Raw genomic sequence first — 27,374 nt, 5'->3', positions numbered from 1 at the left:
ATATTATTGTATTATTTTTTTATATGGTAATAAAGTAATATTATAACAATAACTAATATTTTAAATTGCATTTTAAAATAAATTTATCTGAATAATTAAAATTAATACGTTTATCTTTATTATTTATTCTAAAATTTTGAGTATTTTTAAAAAAAATTAATTTTTAGTATAGTACTAATAAATAGTTTTTTTTTAATTTCTTTAACATTTTTTTTTAATTTTTAAGTTTTTTTTGGTCATATCTAAAAACCTTAAATTAGTTTCAAACAATACTAATTTTAACTAAAAGATCTTTAAAAATTACATAATTTTTCACCTATCATCTTTCTTAAAAAATTAATTTATAAAAAGTTATGGCTTATTAACAATTTTTTTGATTATCTCAAGAACGAACAAAGCTACAAAGCTTTATGGTATTTAAAATGTAGCACTTAAAATTCTCTATGAGTACTTTTTTTTTGATAAATTGTTTTTTAAAAAAGTTATGAGACATTAAAAGTTAAAAAAATTCAGAAAATTTTTAGCCTAATTTCAGAGACTTATATCTTATTTGAAAATTATTTTTTTTAACTTGTTAATATGAAAAATAGTTTTCTGACTTTTTTTTAGCTATACCTTAATTGTTACCTCAAAATTACTTGAAACAACAACTTTACAGCAAATATTATTGATGCTACTTTTTTCTTTATGCTTTAATATCTCATTGAAAAAATATTTTTTTAAAAAATTAATATATTTATCATTTTCAACGTGTTTTTTTACGTTAGAAACTTATATTAAAAATTTAATTTTTAAAGATAATTTTTTGAAAGTTATTTCTCTTCTTTTTATATATAGGATAATTGTATTTACTTAACACTTTTAAGTTTTAAAATATTTGAAAAATATTTAATATAGTTTAAAGTATGTAAAATAATCTTTGATATTATCATTAATTTTTTGTTTTTTTTTAAAGTATATATAATGTGATTTAAGGTATATAAAATTTTTGGAAAATTCTTTAGAAATTTTTTTATATACAAATTTATAAATATATTAATAAAATATAATTAAAATATGTGATAAATATTATTAATTTTATACATTGACATTTATCTTTTACATATATAGTTATAAAAAAACAATTAGTGTAAAAAATAATTTTTTTTCTTTTAAATATACTATAAATATCTTTCCTTTTTTTAAGAATACAATTGATTTTCTTATCAATTGTTAATAAGTGAGAAAAATACTTCTGATTTTCAACTAAAAATTTAAAAAAATATATATTTAATTTATTTATGTTCATATTTGTGTCGAATAAAAGTTTTAAAACTTTGATTCTCCAAAGAGAAAAAAAATTTTTTAAAAAAATAACAATTTTACATTTGCAAATAAAACTTTTTGTATCTAATATTCATATTGATATCTTTTTGTTAAATATTTATTGTTTAATATCTCAAGAATGGAACGTCCGTTTTTAGTAAACGTAATCTCATTCGAAAGAGCATCAAATAATCTATCAATCGTATTTTTATTGTTATTTTAAAAAATTGCGTATTAAAAAGTTATGAGCAAGTAATAGAAAAAGGACAAAAATTGTTAAAATTGTTAAATAAATTTTAAATTTTACACTTTTTCAAAGAAATCTCAAGAACGGAAAATGATAAAGATATAGTATTGTAGTCAAAATGTAAAGAAAAAAATTCTCTAGGTTACCTTTTTTTTTTAAAAAAAAAATTTTTTTTTAAAAGTTATAAAGCTTTAAAATTTTAAAAAATTTTAAAATTTTCTTAAATTGACGATGTGTTTTTGCTTATATCTTAAGAACAAATAATTTGTCCGGAATAAAACTTATACCATTTTATAAAGCACAAAAAATGTATAATTTTTATTTCTGTCATTATATTATAAAAATAAGTTTTTAAAAAGTTATGACTGATACAATTTAAAAAGAAAATTTAAAATTTTGATATTTAAAAAATGTGCAAAAATTATTCCAAGAATATCTCAAAAACGAAAAATGATATAAATATGTTACAGTAGTCAGAATGTAGAGAACAAAATTCTCCAGAGGTACTTTTTTATTTTTTTGAAATTTTTTTTTTTCAAAAGTTATAGAGCTATAAAAAGTTATAATTTTATACCAAACTTTAGATTATCGTATCTTACGTAAAACTTTATCTTTTTGAAAAATATGGCCAGAAACGTTTTCACCGACCTTTATTTACCCTAGGCTCAAATTTTGCTAAAGAAACTCTTGAAATTGTAATGTTACAGCAAATGAAACATGTGCTGTTTTTGCTGCAATATCTGTATGAAGACGCAATTTTTTCAAAAAATCATTAAACTTTTCGTGATCAACGCATTTTTTTACCCTAGGATAAGTTAAAAAATATTAAAAATTCTAAAAAAATTTTTTCTACTCAATTTTCGCCTATATAATATTTAGGATTACTTGAAACAACCCTTTTGTAGAAGCTGCTATTATTCACATCTTTTTGTATATTCTTTTCTTTTTTATCTATGAAAAAAATATTTTTTGAAAAAGTGATTACACTTTTTGCTATCAACAATTTTTTTTATATGTAAAAAATTTATTAATTATTGAATTATAAAAATAATTTCTCACAATTTGTTTGTTCTTTATATATTTGTAAAATTCTCTTCTAAATATATATGAGGAATTTAATGTTTTTATATTAAAAAAGTTACTTACATAATAAATTTTATATTTATAACAATCATTCATATTACTTGTTTATTTAAAAAAATATTTTAATATTTTATATTATAGATCAAAGTGAAATATTTCGTATTATATTATGAATAAAATTATAATATGATAATCTTTATTTAATGCTACTTTATTGAGTAAATAATTTTTTTAAGATAAAAGATAATAAAATTTAAATGATTTTTTTAATATGTTTTAAATTGCAAAAAAATTTCTAGTTTTTCTATCTTTCTAAAATGTTAAAGGAAGTGTTATAATAGTGTGTTCTTCTGACATTTCCTTCTTCATTTCTTTTTTAAAAATATGGAATTGTAGGTGTTGCCCTTGCAAACATTCTTGTTCTTCCTCCAGGACCACGTCTTGGTCCACCTCCAGAACCACGACCTCTTGCAAAACCACCTCCATATGGGCCACCCATTCCTCTAGGACCGCGCCCCATCAAACCACGACTAAGTGTCATCTCCGTTGCAAACCAGAAAACAATTAAAATTAGAAAATATAGTGAAACAGAATATTTTATTAAAGTAAGTTTCATTTTTAAAATGAAAGTGACACGATATTGTGTTAAAACTTCCATTTTTATACAAAAAATTGTGGTAACTATGTTTACATTTTATAAAAATCGTTGCTAATCATTTATTTTTTACAAAAAAAAATGTTATTTATATTTACAAATTTTAATGTTAATTAATTTAAATATTTTTTTTTTAGTCAGATATTAATTTTTGATTCTATATTACACTTTTAATTTAGAATAAATCAGAAAATTATTTCTTTTGTGCCTATATATAAGTAGATAAAAAAAAGTAATGATAAGAAAAAGTATTCAAATTACATTTAGTTACAAAAGATTAAATATTGTATATAATAAGAAATTGTAATAATTTACATGAAGTTTTATCTTATTAAAAATAAATATTTATACTATTATTTTTTAAATTTTCTACTTATACTATTTTTCAATTAAAAATTATTACATGCAATTGAAAATATATACAAAACAGAGAGTCGAAACAAATTTAAGTATTCTAATGGGGTTAATAGTTTTTATCTCGGTTAAGGGATGATGTAGCGGTATTTAGAATTTCACTCATTTAGCATTATAATAACAACATTGATAACATAAATAATTATTTTTATTTAGTGTAATAATCATACAATACAATATTTAATATTTAATACAATTATGTCTTCTCTGGCATATTAATTAATATGTTCTTAAGTTGTCATTTTAAGTATGAAGATGGAAGTAAGATTAGTTTGTTTTACTTCTCCTTTTGTATTTATTTTGCATTCTTCTATCTGCTTCTTTTTCATAATACCATAATTTTGATGGCAATACTGTGTACTATTAAATGTTAATATATTAAGATATAAACAATATATTTTGTATTTTAGTTTATTTTTTAAAAATTAAAATAATTTAGTCGTTTTTTTTATTCAAAAGAATTTATTTATGCTAAAATTTTTCATTTCAAATATGAATTTTAACAAAAAACATATGTTTCAACTGTTATAATGATTAAATTTTGCAGCATGATTTGAGAAAAGAATATTTAAAAATTATATATAGTAAAGTAAATTAAAAAAAAAAACAATTAGTTTTTAATTTATACCTAAATATAAAGTTTAAATAAATTAATCTAGTACTATTAAAGACTCTTTATCAAAAGTAACACCATAATTTAATGATTAAAAATTAACATTTAAAAAAATCCTAATTTTAAAATTTCTATTTAAGATGTAACGTACTTGAAACAAATTTAGTTTTACTTTTTATAATTTATTAGCAAGGTAAAAATTTTATACTGTTTAAGTTATATTTTTATTACTGGTTATTAATTTCTAAAGCATAATAATAAATATAACAATATTTTATATTAATACAAAGAGTACGTATATAAAATATATTTATAAAAAAACTAAATAAGTTGAAAAAATATTGTAATGGAATATAATATTTACTTTATGATATTGTCTTAATTTATGTTATTAAATATAAATTTTATCACTTAATTTGGTAGAATAATTAATTTTAAATCTTATACTATATATGTAAAAAATTATAAATAGTCAAATTATCTATTTTAAAAATAAATTTAATGAGATGATTTAGTCTGACAATTAAATACTTTTTAATACGATTGATTTTAATAACTAAGTGAAATTTTATTAATAAAAACTAGCGATTACCCCTAAAATACAATAATTATAATATAAATTATTATAAAATTATATTTAAGAATTATTATTAACGATTAATATGAGCGAAAATATCTCTGTTAATAAATTTCAAAAACATGACTTTTAAATTCATCATAGAGATTTTTCCCTATATATATATTAGAAATTCGAGCGCTCTTATAAACTTAAAGCTTTACCCCATATATATTTCAAACACTTTCATAAAACTAAAAGTTTTATCATTACTATTATTTCTTGAATCACCTTTTACAATAAATATGTAACTAATTGTTATTTAATTGTACTCAACAACTTTTCTATTATATAGAAATTCATTTTTATATTTAATTTTTAATAATTTAAATAAAAATGTTTCATTTTAATAATGTTAAATATTTCCTCCTATTAATAGTTTTAATAAGATATAATTTTTTTTTATGTCTAGAAAATTATTTTAAAAAAATAACGGAAAAATAGATTATTAAGTTATATTCCAAAGAATTACTTTTTTTTTACAAATATTTTTTTATATAAATTAGAAGAATTAAAAAGTTTGTTTTTTTTTATATTTATTATTGTTTAAAAAATTTAAATAATTAATTATTTTTAACCACTCTAATTTTTTATTTTTATTAATAAGAGAACTAATGTTTATTAAAGAAAAAAAAACTTTAAAGTTAGAATTTTATTAAATTGATTGTTTTTTATAAGAAACAATTTATTGACTACTTTTCACATATAAAAGTATATTGTCTAATAAATGGGATTTTTAAAAGACAGTAAATAATCAATTTATTTAATAAAAATTTTTCTTGTTATAATAAAAAAATGTTTTATTAAATTATTTTATAATTTTGATATTATCTATAAAAAAAATTAATTTTAATATTCCTTTAATATATAAACAATTAATTTGATACGATTTTTGGTACTATTCTGTTATACCCCTCCCCCCAAATTAAAATGATAGAAAGTACTTGATAATTAATAAAATTTTTTCAAAATAAAATCTTTATTACATAAAAGAAATAGAATGGACTTAAATAAAGCACAAATCATAAATAAACTTTTTTTTTTAAATATTAACTAATAATAATGGGAAACATGATGAGATTTGATATTTGAGTCATTTTTTTTTTCGTTTCATGATAAAAATTAATGATGACTTTAATTTTAAAAAAAAATTTTTTTTCCATCTTGTAGAAAAGAAGATAGAGAATCTGATATGCTTTTTTTTTCAAAAAAAATAATTTTAAGGCAAGTTTTTATCATTTTAATTTGGGGGGGGGGGTGGTATAACAGAATAGTACCCAAATTTTTTTATTTTTTAATTAATAGCATACCATAAAAAATTTAAAAAAATAACTGTATTAAATCCAAATTATCTCTTTAAAATAGAAAACAATGAAGTAAAAATAGAATTAAATTTTCAAAAATTTAAAATTATATTTTCTTGATTATTTTTAAACAAAAATAAGTAAAAGAAAGATTAATAATAGTACAAAAAAATAAATAAAATATAGTCAAGTTTTATTAAATTTGAGTAAAAATATTTTAAAAATTATTTCTATAAAACAAAATCAAGATGTTGACAAATTGATACACTTTAATGACTATATTATACCATGTTTCTTAATTTAAAAAACAATATTACCTTGTGCAATAATTTTTGAAATATTCTTTCTAGAAAAATGTTATTTATAAAATCTGTTAGTCTTATCTAATTGATCTCATTAATATGGAAATACCTTTTTTTACAACAAAAATGATAAAAAAATCACTTTTACTTATATGTTGAATTCAAATATAGCAAAATATTGAAAAATTCAATTAATAAATTTTTTATTCATATTATATCATCTATTATTATACAATAAAATAAATATAAGCACGTGAAAAAAGGTATAATTAAATGTTTTTTAATCAGATTGAAAATTTAAAAATGTAAATAATAAACATATGATAAAAAGTATTTTTTTGTGAATGCACGTTTCGCGTGAATTTACTTATATTAAAATAATATTTAGGTGGCTCATGGTCCTAATATAGTCAAAGCTCAAGAATCCCAAATAAAAAACTTTATATTTAATCTTTATATTTAAAAACCACTCTTTTTACAAATTAAAGACTTATTACCACTGATGCCAGTTCACAATTATAAAAAAGTAGATTTCACAGAGGTAAAGTGCTAAGACAAGAATTTTAGGAAAATAATATAATTATTGTAAAGGAATCGCTCCTTTTCTAGAATCTAGTATTTTATTACAATGAATTTATGACTTACACTAATTTTTTGGCTAATTAGTTAATAACAGAACAATTAATTCCTTCTTATGAAATTTAACTATATATTTACCTATTAAATTAAATAATAATAAGTACAATGAAATTATAGGTGACTAGTGATTCTAGAAAATGGTGTCCAAAAATAACAATAGAATAAATATATATTTTAATAAAATTTCTAAGTATATTTATTGAATTCTAGTTGAGAAAGAGATTAAAAAACTTAACTTAAGAGAATAAAAGTTACGTTTGTAACATTATCATTCAATCAATTAACAATAACATATTCCTAATATAACATTTTATTTAACTCTATAAAACATTGTAAATTAGTTATGAACAATTAAATTACCTACAGTAATCTATAAAATTATATAAAATTTTTAATGAAATATATTTGTATTTTTTTTGATTTTATAAAATTTTATAACTTCATATAATTTTAATATACTTATAATATAATAAAATTTTTACTATTTTAATTGGTTATTAAATTTTTTTGAATCTTTTAAAAAATTTTATTTAATAGAATAAAAAAAAAGAATAGTTTTAAATAAAAAAATATTTATATATCTTTTTCCTAATTGTGATTACAGTTGTTTTTAAAAAATATCGCTAAACTTTATTAATAAGTAAATCTGAATAATGTGTTTTATCTTCCTGGTATTCAATATCTGAATTCTATCAAAAAAAAAAAAGAGTATTATGATTTAAAAAGGAATCAATTTCAAAACTTATTAATATTTAATAAAACTGATTATAAAATTTAGTATTATTTTTTTGTTGCTTTGAAAAGGTAAATTATAAATTGTCTGAATATAAAATTGAACACTATTTTAATTATTTTTAAAATAATATATTCACACATCAAAAGCTTAATGTTTATTATTACTTATTTTGTTGTATTTAAAAAAAAATATCTAAAATGAAATTGATAAAATTTTTAATAATGTAGGATATTTTATTGGTAGAATTTCTTATCAAAACAATTTATAGATGTATAAAATAAACTTTGATAAATCAAATTATCATTTTTTAATTGTGATAAATTTTTAAAATTAAAAAATAAATCTTTCAAAAACTGATTAAAATAGTCTAATTTAAAGTTGGTGACATTGTTTTTTTTATCATAAGAATTAAGTTAAGTTATTTTTAATTCTATAGTAAGATTACTTTTAAACAAAGATAACAAATATTGTAAAAATTTTTCAATATTTTGTTGATATTTATTTTTGTCTTTTTAATTTTTTTAATTTTTACCTTTTTATTATTTATTATATAAATATAAAAAATAGACCAAATCACATATTGTTCCGAGTTTTTTTTAAGACAAAATGTAATTGTAGTAAAACATGTAAATATAATTTCAAAAGATTTTTAAAAATTAAAAGTACATTTACAAAATAAAATTAATCAATATTTCTAAATTATTATTTTTTTACATTTTTAAAATAAAAACCGTTTTTAACGTCAAGTGATTTATGTAAAAACTAAAATCATATATAATATTGTATATATATACTTTTTAATAAAATATTTTGAATAGTGTATTTAAATTTCAAGATATTTTTTTGTAATTTTTTTTGTACATTTTTTTAAATAAATATTTTTAAATGTTATACACAATTACGAAAAAAATTTATATAATCTTCATAACATAAAAATTTAAAGTTTTTATACTTAAAATATATATTGCAGAGTAGTTAAGTGGAACGTATGTTTTGTTTTTTTATGTAGTAATAAATTAATCTTAAAAATAAAATTTTCTCTATATGACTTTTGCTAAATTTTGTGTTTTAATAAGAAAAAAAAATAAATTTTTTAAGATAGAACAAATAAATTGCATTCTTAAAATATACACTTTTTAAAAGAAATTTAATTATTTCAATGTCTTATATATTAAATATCAATTTTTTCTTTAACATTTTTAAAAATGTAGTCAACAAAAATTGTTAAAAGTGTTTATTTATTCTTAAAAAGTTATTTTCAAGATAATTTTTGTCAATTTAGAAAAAGAAATTCAATCATTTTTAGTTTTTATTTTAAGAAATGAATATTTATTTTTATTGATACTTATCTCATTCGAAATAGTATTAATTAATACATAATTCATATCTGGTTATCATTTTCAAATTTTTTAGTTTAATTGTCAAACTTTTCAATTTTTAAAAAAATTACATTTTGAAACATCTCATATGTTATATGATAATAATATTTTTATGATTTATCTAAAAGTTGAAGCTGATAATATTTGCCCCATGACAATTTTTATTTTCATTAGAAAATTAATTAAAAAGTGCTTTTTTTTAAATTTGAAAAACATATTTTAATATTACAGCTAATTTTTATTTGATTGTATTTTAAAAGAGATGTTTATTTCTAGCGAGATTTATTCCTTCCAAAAGAGAATCAAACAATAAATATTTTATAATCTGATTATGACATTAGAAAAATAACTTTATGAAAATATACAACTAATTAAACTTTAATTATATTAAAATAATTTGAAAAAATTGTTTTTTTTTTTCAGGATTTAAAAAAGGTATGAAAAATTTATAAATATTAAAATGTAAAATTATCAGTTCTCTAAAAATATTTTTTTAAATTTTCTTGATAGGTTTTTTTTTTAAATTTTAAAAAATTGGAAAATTTAAAGACTAAATTTTAAATGTTTATATCTTTATTTAAAATTATTATTTACAAACGTTAACATTAAAACAGTTACTTCAATATATTTTTGTTACTACTGAGGCAATTTCCTTTTAAATTACTTCAAGTAATAATTATTCACCTGTTGATAATTTTGATTTATTTAAAACTTTATCCTTCAATATTATTATTTAAAAATTATTAAAATTTTATTATCAGTTTGTTTTTTATGTTGGAAAAGTTTATTAAATATAAGAGTTTAGAGTTTAGTAAAAAAAAATATTTTACTAGCCAGTATTCTTGATATGTCCAGAAGCGCAAGTTGCTCTAAACAATAAACTCTTCATTTAATATCGTTATTATATAAATTTCTTTATACAAAAAAAAGAACGTTCTTTGCTAGAATCCATTTTAGTAATAAAACAAAAAGTCACTTTTTTGCTGTATCCCCCCAAATTAAAGTGATAGAAACGTATCTCAAAAATATTTTTTTTAAAAAATAATAAGTCTATCAGATTCTTCATCTTCTTTTCTACAAGATGGATAAAAAAACTTTGAAAAAATAATCAAAAAAAATTATTTTTTATTCATTTAAAAAGGAATTAAACGATGCAATATCTCTCAATATTGCATCGAATTCTTTGTTTTTATTCTTTTTTCTCCATGTACCCATTTAGCATGCTACGGTGGGTTCCGTTGTGGCGTCGGTTTCTTTCTTTCACCGATCTCCAGACCCGCTCAATGCTTTGAGTATAAGCTATTGTAAGTGGATCTACAAAATAATATTTGTGGTTCACTTGCAAATGCTCAAACCCAGAATCCCCTACTTGGGAATACCCCTTCCACATATCAGCTATAATAAGGGTTTCTGGAGCCACTCTTCTTTTCAGCACCTCCAGAAGTGTAGTCGAGCTTCCATCCGGAACGGCCTCCACGAAGCAAGTGCTTCGTTTCCCTGCAGATGCCTCCAAAACACCACTGTTGCTAAAGCATGCGGCTACAGAGGTTCTTTCGCCTGACGAATAAAGTTTCGTCAACTTCCACGATTTTCCTTTTGCCCCCAATGAAATTCTTTTCTCGGGTCTCTATAAACAAGCATACCTCTCGGAGGTAGTTGTTCCAATCCACAGTCGTAGAAGGATTCATTTAAAGCTCTTTTTCACAAAAATTTACAAAAGTACGTTCATCCCCTTAGCAATAAATGAATAAAGCTCTTGTCCGGATTGGGAGCTTGGTATCTTGAAACCAAGTACCAATTCTTACTCCTGATTCTGCTCTACATTCTTTTATGTAGCATTTCCAGTAAGATTGTTTTTCAAACTGCAATTTCATTTAATGTCTATTGCAGCATTCTTTTTTTTCAGGAATTATTCCATAATTCTGGAAGAACTTGATGGCACCTTTTTCATCAGCAAATGAAGCAGATAATTTTAAAAAATTTTTCATTAATTTTTATCATAAAAAAAATAAAACTCAAATATCAAATTACATCATGTTTCCCATTATTATCAGTTAATTTGTATTCCCATCATTTCAGTTATTATGTAAAAAAGTTTATTTATGATTTGTACTTTATTTAAGTTCGTTCTATTTCCTTTATGTAATAAAGATTTTATTTGGGAAAATTTTATCAAATATTAAGTACATTCTATCAATTTAATTTGGCTGGGGATATAACAAAAAATACCCAAAAAAAATATTTAACTTATCAAATATAACTATTTAAATTACAGTTAAGATGATTAAATATTCCTTATATGAAAATAACTAACAATAATCTCTTAAATAAAAAACAGCAAGTGCAATAAAGAGAGGATTCTGGATAAGGTTAGAACAACAAATCACAATGAAATTATCATTAATTTTCTATGATCTTTTTAAAAATTTAGAAAAAAAGGTACATCGTATTCCTTATTGTGGTCAAAGATTATCCACTATCTAACGGAAAAACGCTCATAATATAACAACGTTATATTACTGTATTTTTTAGAAAAAAAAATTTTTTTTAAGATTAATTATTATTTATTCTTTTAAAATTATAATTTATTGAAGCTTTCCTTTTAATCAAAAAGATTTTATTGATTTTTTAACGAAACATCATATTTTTAAAACAAAAGAATATATCCAGAAATGATTAATTAAAGTATTAATTAAAGAAAAGAAAAAAATAATAAATAAAAAATGTTAACATATAAATAATTAAGAAAAAGGTTTTTTTACTATTAATTTATTTAATAGATAATTTCTTTTCCTTAGGAGACATTTTTTGCTAAATGTTAATTCCAAAATTAGATTTAATTGTTTTTTAATCCTTGAGTTTATTATAAATTTACAACGTTTTTTGCATTCTAATAATCAAAATAATTTTTTTTCATTTATATCACTCTTACCAAAAATCAAATATACCAAATAATATTTAATCTATATAATAAATGAATTTGTGTGTAAATTCAAAACGAAAATAATTAGAAAAGTGTCTATTCATTTAAAAAACGTTTTTTACTATATTAATAAACGGAAATATATATTATACTTATCTGTACCTATTATCTTTAATATTCTTTAAAAATTTTAATTTTACTAATTTTTATCAGTTTAAAAATAATTGTTAAAGTAAGAAACATACGTTTAACACTATAAACTGTCTTTTTTTAACAATTATAAAATTGTAAGTTTTTTTTATATAATATCTAACGAAATATATGATAAGAATAATCTATTTATCACTTTTGTAAGTCTTTATAATTTCCTTAAAAGAAAGCTAATAAATTATTATTTTTATTAACTGTTAAATATATAGCTAGCTTTTTGTCATAATTTTAAACAACCTTTTATTTTATATTATTAAATAATTTAGTAGTAACAAACTATTAAAATAATTTTTTTTTAATATTATGTTATATATTTTTTTTCTCCACTTGATTCAAGTTTGAAAATTCTATCTCTTTAGAATTCTAATTTTTTATTATTTGTTTCTTCTTTTATACTAAAGAAGGTGGAGTTTTGATTATAATTATTGACTATTATTATAAAGTAAACAAAAATTTATAATAAATTATCGTGATTATCTTTATAATAATAGATTATATATAATCTAATTATAATTTACAGATTATTTGAAAATAACACATAGTTTATAGAAAAAATTTAAAATGATCTTGAATAGATTGAAATTGATGTTATATAAAAGAAATTGTCATTCTTTATTAAATAGAAAACCTTTTAAAAAACTTACTAATAATGATGTAAGTTATTTTAAAAGTATTGTAGGTAACAGTTATGTAAAAGAAGATGACATTGAATCTTACAATGAAGATTGGATGAAATGGTACAAAGGTATGAAGTTAGTAAAAATATAAATTTTATTTACTAGTTATTTGAATATATTACTAAAATACGATAAAAATGATGTATTGGTATAAATTCTACACAAGTAATATTATATCTGTATACAGCTAAGAAAGAATTTAAAAAATATGTATATATAAAGTTAAATAATTAATTATAATAATGTTTAAAAATTTTAAAACATTTTATTAATTTTTAAAATATTTAAAGTTTAAATACAATTAGTTAAGAATTAGGGTGAATAGAACGAAGGTACAATTTACAATATGCTAATTAAAAAATCTATTAGGTTGAAAATGGTAAAAAAATTTAATTTAATGAAAATAATTTGTTAAACACTTTTTTAAAAAAATTTTATTTAATTGTATAGAAACTACAGACTTTTAAATTAAATGTATACATTTTTTTTATCTGTTTAATTGTTAAAACAAACTAATAACATTTTTATTAATCAAGCTCTTTTGTTAAGTGAAAAAAAAATTCTTAAACTTTAAATGTATATATTTCATTAATTTTATTGTGATTTAAAAAATATTTAAAAATGAATAATGTATAGTAGACTAACTTTTATTTGATGAAGTAATCTTTCAATTTTTATGTTTTATTTTTTTACTAATAAGAGATCTCTAAACTAACACTAATTTATTTTATTAAGAGGGGTTTTATTATATACATTTTTTACTAAATATATAAAAACTAACTATAAATTAAGGTTGCATTAATTAATATTACTTTACTTTTTTTTGGATGTAGATTTTTCTATTCTTAACTACATAATGTTTTTATAGCTAAAATATTGATTATATAATGTGTCATAACTTCCACTGGTAACTAAAATTTTTATAACTTGAATTTTCTTTAGGAAATTCAAAATGTGTCCTATTTCCTAATTCATTAGAAGAAATTTCTGATATTGTAAAATATTGTTACAAAGAAAATATTGCTATTGTTCCTCAAAGTGGTAATACTGGACTTGTTGGAGGCAGTATACCTGTTTTCGATGAAATTATTTTATCACTTAAGCGAATGAGAAATAATTTTTCTTTTGATCCATCTTCAGGTATGTTAAATTAAAAAAAATTTTTTTTTAATAGAAAAATATTTTTAGGAATTGTTCAATGTGATGCTGGATTTATTCTTGAAGAAATAAATGAAAAACTTATGAATCATGGATACATGATGCCCATAGATTTAGGAGCAAAAGGATCATGTTTTATAGGTGGTAATGTAGCAACATGTGCTGGTGGTATCCAATTAATTAAGTATGGAAATATTCATGCAAATATACTTGGATTAGATGCAATTATTGCTGATGAGAAAGGTTCAATTTTAAGAATGGGTAGTTCGTTACGCAAAGATAATACAGATTTACATTTAACTCATTTATTTGTTGGCTCTGAAGGACATTTAGGTATTATTGGAAATGTTAAAATGCTTGCTGTACCATGTCCTAAGGGTATATCAACATCGTTATTGGCAATGAAAACATTTGATGATTGTAAAAAAGTTCTTCATCTAGCTAAATCTCAATTATGTGAAAATTTATCAAGTTTTGAATTTTTAGATCATGATATACTTCAATGTATTAAACAATTTTCAAATGTACCAATACCATTTGAAAAAATTCCTCAATTTGCATTAGTTATTGAATGTTCAGGTTCTGATGAAGAAATTTGTTCAAAAAAAATGGAAAATTTTTTGTCATTTTGTTATGATGAAAATCTTGTTGATGATGGTATTGTAACTAATGGATTTAATGAATCAAAAGGTATATGGAATATACGTGAAGGTGCTCCACTTTCTGTTGGAAAAGAAGGATATGTATATAAATATGACATGTCTTTACCGATTGAACACTTTTATATGTTAAATAATGAAATAAAAAATCTTCTTCAAAAAGACAAAGAAAAACTGGGAATTTTAAGAATTTGTAGTTATGGACATTTAGGTGATGGAAATATTCATTTCAATTTAATATCAAAACAACCTACAAATGACATTTATAATATGTAAGAAAAACAGAGTTGTTATTTAAATAATATATTCCATATTTTAGTGTTCATCCATATATATATAATTGGGTTGTAAATCATAACGGTAGCATTTCAGCAGAACATGGAATTGGACAATTAAAACGAAATTACATGTCAATTGGAAAAGATACTACACAAACTGCTATCAGTAGATCAATAAAAAAATTATTTGACCCAAAAGGAATACTTAATCCATACAAATTTGTTAATTAATTATTAATAATTTACATTATTAATTATTTCTTATAATAATTATTTTTTCAATTATTTAAATTTTATATTTATAGTTGTAATAATAAAAAAAAACGAAGAAGTCATATTATTTCACGGCCATTTGTGATAAATATTTATAAAAACTTTTATTTTGTTAATGTTTTTTAACATACCAATACAATTTTTATAATATAAAATCAAGAAAATATAATAATTTTTGATATTTTCATTTGAAAATTTAATATATTTTGTTAAAAAAAAATATTAATATGTCAAAATATTTTAATAATTCTCTTTTTAAATAAAATTTTATAAATCTGTTTAAATAAAAATATTTTTTCATCTATTTGTATTAAATTTAATATTTCAATTTATAATATATTAATTTATCGAAATATTATTTATATATCAAAAGTACGCTAAAAAGATTTTTTTTTATAAATAATTTTATTACTTTAAATTAATGATAATATTTTTAAATATTAAAAAATTAATTTTTATTACAATATATTTGGTTTTTAATTAAAATTTTTTTTTTCTATAATTACGATTACATTAACTTAGTAAGCTACCACTTTTTAGTATATGATAAGATAATATTGTTTAATTGATAGAGGATAATAGCATAAATTTTCAATATAATGATTTTATAAAACAAATAAAAATATTTAGTCCTATATTCACATTCACTATGATTTTTATATGTGTACCTAAATGCTATTTAGTTAATAAACCACCACTTATATGTAAAAAGCAGAAGATATGTGTCGATAGATTATTTTAACACGTGTATTAACAATATAAATTATTTTATCAGAACTTTTATATCATTAATAATCATTTATTACTAAATATCATTTAAACTTTTTTGATTGTTTTTATTTTGCTAAAATGATCTTTGATATCTTTTTTTTTTCCTATAAATAATTTTAATATTACATATTTAGAAGCTTTTTTTTAGTAAATTATGCCAAAGCTTACTAGATATGTTCCAAAAAAGAAATTAATTACATTTTTTATTTATGGTTTTATTATTATAATCATATTTTTTATTGGATATAAATCACAAAAATCAAATGTTGATATTAGAAGTGTAATTACAAACTATGAAATTGAATTAATGGCTAAATATGTTAGAGATGAAGCATTAGCAGGAAGGCGTAAGTATATTTTTTAAAAAAATAATACTTATTTATTAAACATTTATTTTAGATATTGGTGAAAATCCTTTTGAAGAATATATTGGATTACCAAAAAAAGATTGGCATGATTATAAAGCAATGGAAGAAGATTTAAAACGTATAGGTAATGGTGAACAAGGAAAAGCATATGTTGTTCCAAATGAAACTCCAGATATTAAAAAAGCTCAGGATGAACTTTTTCGTATAAATGGTTATAATGCTTATATTAGTGATATGATAGCACTTAATAGATCAGTAAAAGATATTAGACATCCTAAATGTAAAGATGTTAAATATATTTCAAAACTTCCTACAGTTTCAGTAATTTTTCCATTTTTTAATGAACATAAATCTACAATTCTAAGAAGTATTTATTCAATTTTGAATCGTTCACCTCCAAATACAATTATTCAAGTAATTCTTGTTAATGATGCAAGTACAAAAAATGAATTAAATGAACCATTTATTGAAGATTTAAAAAAAAGAGGTTTATCTCATATTGTAAAAATGATTATTAATAAGTATGTTTATATTACTTTTTATTTTTTTTTAAATTTTAAATATTTTTTTTTAAGAAAAAGAGAAGGATTAATACGTGCAAGACAAGTAGGTGCATATCAAGCAATTGGAGAAATCTTAGTATTTCTAGATGCTCATAGTGAAGCTAATTATAATTGGTTACCACCATTAATAGAACCAATTGTATTTAATTATAAAACAGTTGTATGTCCATTTGTTGATGTTATTAATTGTAATACATTTGAATATCGATCTCAAGATGAAGGTGCAAGAGGTTCTTTTGATTGGAATTTTAATTATAAAAGATTACCTCTTACAAAAGAAGATGAAAAAAATCCTACAAAACCTTTTTATTCACCTGTAATGGCTGGAGGTTATTTTGCTATAAGTGCTAAATGGTTTTGGGAATTAGGTGGATATGATGATGGTTTATATATTTGGGGTGGTGAACAATATGAATTAAGTTTTAAAGTTTGGCAATGTCATGGAAATATGGTTGATGCACCATGTTCAAGAATAGCTCATATTTATCGTTGTAAATATACACCATTTCCAAATCCTGGTATTGGTGATTTTGTATCTAAAAATTATAAAAGAGTAGCTGTTGTATGGATGGATGAGTATGCAAAATATTTGTATGATAGAAGACCATCAATTAAAAATATTGATCCAGGAAATCTTGAAAAACAATTAGAAATTAGAAAAAGACATAAATGTGAATCATTTGATTGGTTTATGAAAAATGTTGCATTTGATCAGGATAAATTTTATCCAGCAGTAGAACCTGAAGACTCTGCAAATGGCACAATATCTAATCGTGATAGTGAATTATGTTTAGATGCAACAAATTTAGAAGGTAATGATCAATTACGTGTTCGAGAATGTGGAAAAGGTATACAATATTTTGAATTATACTATGCAAATGCTATTCGTATCAAAGGTGGTCAACATTGTTTAGATGCTTCATCATCAAATGATGGAACCCCAGTTATATTATTTGCTTGTCATGGATTAGGTGGTAATCAAAGATTTGAATATAATACAGATACACAACAACTAATACATAAAATATCAGGAAATTGTCTTGAAGCATCATATGATGGTGTAGATAGAGGAGTTGTTTTTACAAGTAAATGTAAAAAAAATAAACTTTCACAAAAATGGGAATTTACTTATGTTAACAAAAAATTAGTTGATGAAAGAAAAAAATTACCTGATGGCAGTTAAATGAATATATATTGAAATTTTTTTTTGTATATATTATTGTTGGTGCTTTTTATTTATTTTGTACTTTTTTGACATATTTATCAAAAAATATTTAACGTATTAAATTATAAAGAACTTGTAAAATTATTTTATAAAAGTACAATTTTAAAATATATTTATTTTATAAAATAACACCATAGTTATTTATATAATCTTTGTTTATTCACAATTATAAAAATACACTAATTTAAATATGTTATAATTTTGATTTCTAATATTAACATAAATTCAATATATTTATATTTAAACTTTTTTGTTATATTAAAATTACATATTAATAAATTTAAAATATATTTAATCTTTATAAAATTACTTATTATATATTTCTATTAAAGTATTTTATTAAAAATGTTAATTTTAAATTTATATTTATATTTTTTTTCTCAAAAAAAAAAACTTATATTTTTATTCAATACTTAATTAAATTCAAATAATAAAATATTTAATCTCTTTAAATATAATACCCCAAAATAATTTTACTTAATATATTATTTAATTGTGAATTAACTATAAAATATGAAAATTAATACTTTTAAATTATATTTATTAAACGGTAACATACATTTTATTACATTTTTTATACTAACAATACAGTTAGTTTAATTTTAATACATGCAAATAATTATAATAAATTAAAAATTTGATAAGTGAAATAAAATTAATTCAAAGAATAAAAATATTTAATCTATTTTTTGAAAAATTAAAATTTTAGAAAATTATTTAATACAACGATAAGAAGGATTTTATAAAGATTATCTTATTAAAATATTATATTATTATTATTAAACTTTTTTTTATAAATAGTTATATTTTGTCAATTACAATAAAATCAAGGAATTATATATATTAATTAATTTGTTGATTTAAAAAAAATATACTTGTTAAAATTTGACGATAAATATAAAAAATAAATAATTTTTTTTATAAAATTTCTACTTTATTTATTTTTTACTTATTTAAAATGTTTATTTAATAATTTTTTTTATAAAATATTAATAACTAATAAATTTTATTTAGTAATTTTTCTAGTAAAATTTAAAAAAAAAATAAACAATATCAGATAAAAGTTTATTTTATTTTATGTAAATATAGAATATTTTAATAAAATTTTTCTTTAAATTAAACTTTAAAAGTGATATTTTATAATAAAATATTTTGTAAAGTATATGAATAAGTTAAAATTGTTAAACAAATATTACAAAAATTTTATTTTATTAATATTATCAATAAACTTTTCCTTTTCTAATAAATAAATATATATAAATTAATTATAAATATCATTCTTTAAGCATCATATTTTTAAATATTATTTATAAACAAAAATTGAAACAATACTATATTTCAATAAATTGTTGATATTATTATATAATATTTTAATTATATAGAATATTTTAAAGTATAAATATTAACTTTTATACAATTGTTTACAAACTATTTATCCCATCATATATGATTTTATATTTTGTGTATATTTTATGTTAAATCACTTTTTATACATTGATACAATACATTTATAAATAATTTGTCATACAATTAAATGGTTGTCTTCTAGTTAATGTTCTTACTATTTGTTTTTATAAAAGTTAAATAAACTTTAAAAATTATTTCACTTCTACAATATATATTAAAAATTAATATATATATAATTATAAAAAAAAATAAATATAAAGTTGAAATTTTTTTTTACATATAATCTACTTTTCTATGAAATATGTTTAATATTAATAGTGATATTGTTTATTAATTTTATTTATAACAATTATATCTTTTATACTTTTGAATCATAAAAATTTACACTAATAAATAAAATAAATTTTATTTCTTCTTATAATTTTTATCTTTAATTCTTAATATGAAACAATCTTCATATGTTATTATTTACTTTTATTAATACAACTCAAAAATTTTATGTTAATTTTTATAATACTATACTAATCTTTTGATACATTAGTTTATACTTTTTTTCTCCAGCTTTTTATATAATCAAATCTAACGTTTTTTTTGTTACATATTATAGTGAAATTTATGATTTACATGCATTTTTTATTATTAATGTTTTTAAATATTAAAAATATATTATAAATTTATAATTTTAATAACAGTATTTATTTTATTTTTTCATTTTAAAGTTTTAAAAATTATACATTTATTCAAATTATTTTTATTGATAAAAATAAATTACTTTTTTTTTCAATAAAATAATGAAATCTTTAATATTTTATTTAAGACAAAAATTTGTATAAATATTTTATAAAATAAACTATAAAATGTTTGTTTAACTCTGTAATTGTCAACAATAGTTTAAATATTTAAAAAAAAATTGTTTAATTTATTCCTTTGTTTCATATATAATTATTGAACATCTTTCTTAACATTAATGTATTTAATTTCTTTATTTTGAATTTCTTAATTTATTGGCATTATTCTGTTTAGTGTATTTTAAAGAAAAGTAATTGATAACTATTGTTTTTATATGTTACTGTTTATTATATGTAAATGTATCCTTTTTTTTAAAAAAATAATAAATAATAGATTATGTATAGTTAACTTAAAAAATATATATTCATATGATAATATATATAATACCTAGTATAAAATTTTTATTAAAATTTTAAATGATAAGTTATCACGATTTTTATATTTAATGAAAAAATAAACAACTTCAACAGTAATTGATATGATGATGATAGCTATATTTTTGATTATGATTAAATGACAGTTTAATACTTAGTGAATAATCTATATTTATATTACTTTTCTTATTTTCTATAATATATAACCTTCTTATCTCGTTCTTGAAATATAAGGCACTAATAATAGTTCCATATTTTTAATATAATATTTATTTTTAAAATTTATTAAAATTTACTATTTTATTATACAGCTTTTTATAGCAAATCATTAAAAGTTTATCACTATATCACACTATCATATTATTGAATACAAATAAAGACATTTATTAATTATTATATTATTTATATTATAACAAGTTATTATGACTATGATAAAGTATAGAAGATTAAAAAGGTAATAAAAAAGAAAAAGATTTAATTTAAAAACCAAAAGTGTTTTCCGTTAAACTTATTTTTTTAATAATTATTTTTGTTATTAAATATTTTTTTTTTATTTTTTTTAGTTGTTTATATGAAAAATCTTGTAAATTTAATAATTAAAATTATAGCAACATGGTAAGGAATGCTGCTAGAATATTTTTAAAAAAAAATGTAAAATTAACCATATTTTCAATACTAATAATTGGATCATCAGTTCTTTTATTACTTCAAATTTTTGATAACAGGTATCATCATATTAATACATTATAATATATATTATATTTTTTTTTATATTTAGAGTATATGTTAATATAGATCAAAAACAACATAAATATAATATGAATGATTTCAAAAATTATAGTACGCAAATTATTATTATCACACCAACATATAAAAGATATACAAGAATTGCTGATATGACAAGAATGTCAAACACTTTAAGATTAATACCAAATGTATATTGGCTTTTAATAGAAGATGGTTTAGAAAAAAGTAAATTATTAGAAAATCTTCTTAAACGAAGTGAAATACCTTATACATATTTGGTTCATAAAACAGAAGCAGGATATCCCAAAAGAGGATGGTATCAAAGAGATATGGCATTAACATTTTTAAGAAATAATCATAAACAAGTAACTCATGGTTTTAATCATTCTGTTGTTTATTTTGGTGATGATGATAATTCATATGATACTAGACTTTTTACTAATTATATTGCTAATGTTAAAAAAGTTGGAATATGGGCAGTTGGTCATGTTGGTGGTGCAGTTTTTGAAAGTCCTAAAGTTGAAAAAGGTAAAGTTATTGGTTGGCATGTTAGGTGGATGCCTTCAAGAAAATTTGCCACAGATATGGCAGGATTTGCTGTTTCATTAAAATGTTTTTTAGATAATCCTAAAGCCTTATTTGGTAAAAGTTGCAAACGTGGAGGTGGTGCTCCAGAACCATGTTTATTAGAAAGTCTTGGTTTTACAAAAGATGATTTAGAACCATTTGGTTTTGATAAACCACCTGGTGAAAGTAGAGAAATTTTAGTTTATCATACAAAAACAACAAAACCTAAAAGTTTTCCCCAACAAGATTTATACGGATATGATGTTGAATTAATGTAAAGTTATCTTTTTTTTCATTTAGAATATATATAAGTATATATAATTTATTATATGATAATTATTTTTACTAGTTATACTAAAAAATTATTTGATATATTAAATCAAATAAATTTTTTTTTATTTAATAATATTTTATTTTTTATAAATTTATATTATATATCTTCTAAAAGAAATTCAATAGTATAAAAATAAATTAATAATATTTTAATATTGACTTATATTACTCTTATTACGAATACAAAATTATAATATTGGAGTATAGTTACCAATGTTGGTTTTGATAAGCAAATATTTTACCTATTGTTTTATAGTTATAGTTACATATAATTTGTAATAAACTATATAATTATAAATCAAATAATGTGAAAACAAACTAATACTTTTTATAATTTTTTTTAATATATATTTTTTAAATAATTAATCATTCTTAAATTACAACAATTTTTTTTTATTTTTTTGTCATTAATTATATTATCTAATTGATAGTAGTTAATTTTTTTTTTTGAACTATATATATTTTGCTATAAATTTATTAAAAATATTTGTTAATATTAATTTTTTTTTATAGTTTTTTTTTTATAAAACTTATCTGGAATTTAGAAGAAATGTTATATGAAAATAATGAAACAGAATTTAATAGTTTTTATAAGCCAAAAGTAAATTTTAATTATTATATATTAAATGTTATTTGTAGGGTCTTATGAAAACTCTTAATCGAATTAATGCACAAAATTTAGAAAGTGGGGGATTAAATAATTTTTCTGAAGCATTTCAAAGTTTTATGACAAGAGTTAAATTTTTTTCTGTTGGAAGATTACGAAGAACATATTCATCATCAGCTCTTGAATTTATGAAATATAGAACTCTTTTACCAATGATTGTTGGAAATGAATGTGATAATGGAAGTTCATTTGATAATTTTGATTCTGATATATATAGTAAGAAATGTGATGATCTAGATAATGGTTATGAAAAAGTTATTGTATCAAATATACCATTAAAAGTTAGTACTACACAATGTAAAGCATTTTTTTCAAAATATGGTAAAATAATAAGTTGTGATTTGTCATTTGATGATAGATCAAATACTACGGGAACTTCATCAAAAAGTGGTTTTAAAGTTACTAGTACAGCTGTTATTACATTTGCTTCAAAAGAAGATGTAGAAAAATTATTGATTGCTGAACCAGAAGATTTGAAGTTATATGGACACATAATGAAAGTTGATAAAGCTGATTTATCATTAAAAAAATCAGTATCAATTATAAAATCTCCTAATACAAATCATGGTATATTATCATTTGATAATTCTTTTACAAATATTGATAATGGTATAATAAATCGTTTTAGTAGAACACCATCATCAAATTCATTATCAACTTCAAATTCATTAAATGAAAAAATTGTTTCATGGAATGGTCTACCTAATAAAGCTATACAAAAAATTTTAAGTTATTTAACACATATAGAATGTTTAAAATTAGAAAGAGTTAATAAAAAATGGTTAGAAGCTGGTATAAAAGTTTGGACACAAACTACAACTATATCATTTAAAGATCACAAAAAAATTGGACGCATATTTACAAAAGAAAAACCATTAACATTAGAAATATTAAAACAATTTTTACAACGTGGTGGTATAAATTTAAAAAAACTTGATTTATCATCAGTACCTAATACATTAGATGAAAGTGCATTTATTGTAATAGGTAAATATTGCAAATTATTAGAAACATTAGATATATCTGGAATTCATAGTACAATAAAAAATATTATTTTTTTGGGTGAATATCTTAATATAAAATATTTATCTTACAGAAATATGACAAATATTGATGAAAAATGTTTTTGGTATTTAATTAAAGGATTTTTTGACACCTTAGTTTCTGTTGATTTTCGTGGTTGTAAAATGTTAAGAGGACAATGTTTTATTTCATTAACAAATTCTTTAGAAAAATTATATCTAGATGGTTGTTATGCATTAGAAGCAAGAGCTATTGAAGATGTTTGTATGCAAGCTCAAGGATTAAAAGTACTAAAATTAAATGGATGTTTTAATATAACAGATGAATATATTTCATTAATAGGTAGAACTTTACTTGACTTAGAAGTTTTTTCATTACATGGAGATGGATATAAATATTTATCACCTTCTAGTTTAACATGTTTAACATTATTGAAAAATTTAGTTGAATTATCATTTGATTACAATAGTTTGGTAAATGATGACTTTATTATAGCTTTATGTAAATCTAATAGAAATATTAAAAAATTATCTTTTGCATATAGTGGTGATGAAAATTCAATTACATCTGATGGATTATCTACAATAAGAAATTTAAATCAATTAATGTATCTTGACTTAAGTGGTTTATTAGGAATTGATATTAATTGTTTATCTAATATTATTAATGAATGTAAAAAATTATCTGAATGTTATTTAAGAAATTGTCCCAACTTAAATGATTTAGCATTAGAATGTTTTATTAACGCTTCTGAATGTATAAGTAAAATTGATGTTAGTGCATGTTTAGGTATTTCAAATAAATCAATTCAAAAAATTCTTAAGCATTTTACATTAGAGAACAAAAAATCAAAAATAATCGTCTTAGTAGTAGGTTCTACTGCAGTTCAAATTGAATTATTAAGAATAAGAAATAGTAGAGTAATATTAGATTTAAATGATTCAAGTTCATTACCATTGGATATTTTTACTAATCCATCAATAAAAGAATTTGAAGGAATTGAAAAAATAATAAATAATGAAATGGAAAATAAAAAGAATGATATTGATGAGAATGATGGACATTGTAATATTATGGATGTTAAAAAATCTTATATTGTTGGAGCATTAACTGGTATAGATGAATCACCTGTTTTTAATAGTCATGAAGAAATGGTAGAATGGGCAAAGAAGGAAGCTGCTAATTTAAATATACAGTTATAAAAAAAAATTTTTTTATTAAGAATATTTTAAATATATTTTAATATTTTTTTTTTATTTAAATTTATTAACCGTTCAATTGTTAAAATTTTTAACAATAGGATTATTTTAATACATAATATTATCTACTTAGTCTATTTTTATAAAGTATTAACTAAATATTTTTAAGCGAACCATATTTTACTGATAAATTTCGATAAATATTTAATCATATTTAATTATTTTAGTTCAATAGATATTATTTAAAATTAGTTGAACTAATTTTTATTTTCGCTCATCATAAGTGTTTTAAATATATTATAAACAAAAGAAGTTTTAATTATTCTGGGAAATAGAAGAATAAATGTTTTTAAATATTGAAATGTAAATTTTCTTTTCTTGTTACAAAATGCTATTGTTTGTATAACATGGTACACATTGAGTTTTAATGACATTTCTTTGTATTTTTTTTTATATTATCATAAAACAAAAAAAAATTATATTCTTTATATTTTTTAATGAGTATAATAATTATATGAATGAAATATATTTAAAAGACAAAAGAATTGTTATATTCAATTATATTTAATAAATATTAAAAACATAATAAAAATATATCTTTATACTTTTTTATTTTAATGATTATAAAATTTTTGTTTAATAGTATTTAAATAATAATATATGCAAATAAATTTATTGAAATACAAAATTTTTATATATGAATTTTAAATTACCATTATCTATTAATAATTTCTTAATTAATTTATATATAGTATTTTCTAAACAAATAAAATAAAACTTTGTATTTAATTAAAATCAAGTAAAATCTAAATTTTTTTTAACTATTTTATATAATATATAGAAATTAATCAAAATAACTAATTTTTTTATTTGAGAAAATATTTAATATTTTATTAGAACAAGATTTTTTGTACTTTATTGATATTACATTACATTATTATAAAAAATATTCTTTTTAATTATCTTACTATCATTTTTAATTGATATAAAACTTTATCATCTAATTATATTTTTTATTTTATTTAATACTGAGAAAATAATTTATTTATTATTTTACTTAATTTAATTAATGTAAAATAATATAACTTTATAAAAAAAAATTTTTTTTTTAATAAATACAATATTAAATATTTACATTTAGTTGTAAAGTAACACTATGACGTTTACTTTTTAACACAATAAGCAATATATAAATTTACTTATTTTAATGTTTGATTCATTTTTTTTTCATTCAAAAAATTATCTTTTTTGTTAACTGTTTAATTTTGACAAAATCTTATACTATCACAAAATGTGGGAGGAAGGAAATGATATGGATTGTAAATAAATTTTCTAAGAGAGTAACAATCCAAAAATTAGTACTTTGTAAATAATTACTTAATATACTATTTACTTATGTCAATGTATATTTTCAGTGAAAAAAAGGTCGGATGCGTTGTAATCAAAAAATGATCTGATCTAGACAATAAAATTTTTAATTTTTGCATTTCTACTATTTTCTTATATAATAATACCTTTTAAATTTTATTTAATATTAAAATATTTTTTTTATAAAAAAAAAATTATTTCTAAATAAAAAACAAAGATTAGAAAATGTTAAAAATTGTTTTTTTTTTATTAGAAACATAAATATATTTTATTTTTTTTTATATTTCAACTTGTATTTATATTATTTTTATATCAAGATATCTGGTTAATTATAACCATTTAAAGTATATTTATAAAATTTATCTTATAATCTAATGAACTAAAAAGTTATTTAAAGTCGTCAACAAGATTTGATTATATACGTTAAAAGTTGATTTGCTTATCATATAAAACCCAAAAATCGCTTCTTTTGCAAACAATATAGCAGTGGTTGATTGATGAC

The 27,374-nt window shown here is 19.2% G+C and overlaps 4 protein-coding genes across 4 annotated transcripts; 3 read left to right on the top strand and 1 right to left on the bottom strand.

Annotated features, from left to right (window-relative positions):
• Nucleotides 1-3,011: 3,011 nt before the first annotated feature.
• On the bottom strand, nt 3,012-3,293 carry SRAE_X000124800 (Hypothetical protein; the record flags this gene model as incomplete). The annotated part of the gene is made up of 1 exon (XM_024646808.1): nt 3,012-3,293. One exon carries the CDS (start codon nt 3,291-3,293, stop codon nt 3,012-3,014), a length of 282 nt encoding a protein of 93 aa, XP_024498711.1.
• Nucleotides 3,294-13,011: 9,718 nt separating this feature from the next.
• Nucleotides 13,012-15,429, top strand: SRAE_X000124700 (D-2-hydroxyglutarate dehydrogenase,mitochondrial; the record flags this gene model as incomplete). Its single annotated transcript, XM_024646796.1, has 4 exons — nt 13,012-13,171; nt 14,046-14,243; nt 14,292-15,192; nt 15,240-15,429. 4 exons carry the CDS (start codon nt 13,012-13,014, stop codon nt 15,427-15,429), a joined length of 1,449 nt encoding a protein of 482 aa, XP_024498710.1.
• A 967-nt stretch (nt 15,430-16,396) lies between these two features.
• Nucleotides 16,397-18,356, top strand: SRAE_X000124600 (Ricin B lectin domain and Glycosyltransferase 2-like domain-containing protein; the record flags this gene model as incomplete). Its single annotated transcript, XM_024646785.1, has 3 exons — nt 16,397-16,589; nt 16,642-17,131; nt 17,186-18,356. 3 exons carry the CDS (start codon nt 16,397-16,399, stop codon nt 18,354-18,356), a joined length of 1,854 nt encoding a protein of 617 aa, XP_024498709.1.
• A 3,034-nt stretch (nt 18,357-21,390) lies between these two features.
• Nucleotides 21,391-25,507, top strand: SRAE_X000124500 (RNA recognition motif domain and F-box domain and Glycosyl transferase, family 43 and Nucleotide-binding, alpha-beta plait domain-containing protein; the record flags this gene model as incomplete). Its single annotated transcript, XM_024646774.1, has 6 exons — nt 21,391-21,422; nt 21,577-21,693; nt 21,747-22,243; nt 22,337-22,556; nt 23,129-23,216; nt 23,255-25,507. 6 exons carry the CDS (start codon nt 21,391-21,393, stop codon nt 25,505-25,507), a joined length of 3,207 nt encoding a protein of 1,068 aa, XP_024498708.1.
• Between the last annotated feature and the right edge of the window lie 1,867 nt (nt 25,508-27,374).

Source organism: Strongyloides ratti, scaffold srae_chrx_scaffold0000002 (assembly GCF_001040885.1).
Source record: "Strongyloides ratti genome assembly S_ratti_ED321, scaffold srae_chrx_scaffold0000002".
In the NCBI taxonomy this organism is placed as follows: domain Eukaryota; kingdom Metazoa; phylum Nematoda; class Chromadorea; order Rhabditida; family Strongyloididae; genus Strongyloides; species Strongyloides ratti.
The sequence above is the reverse complement of the archived record's forward strand: the minus strand, read 5'-3'. Positions and strand labels throughout refer to the sequence as shown.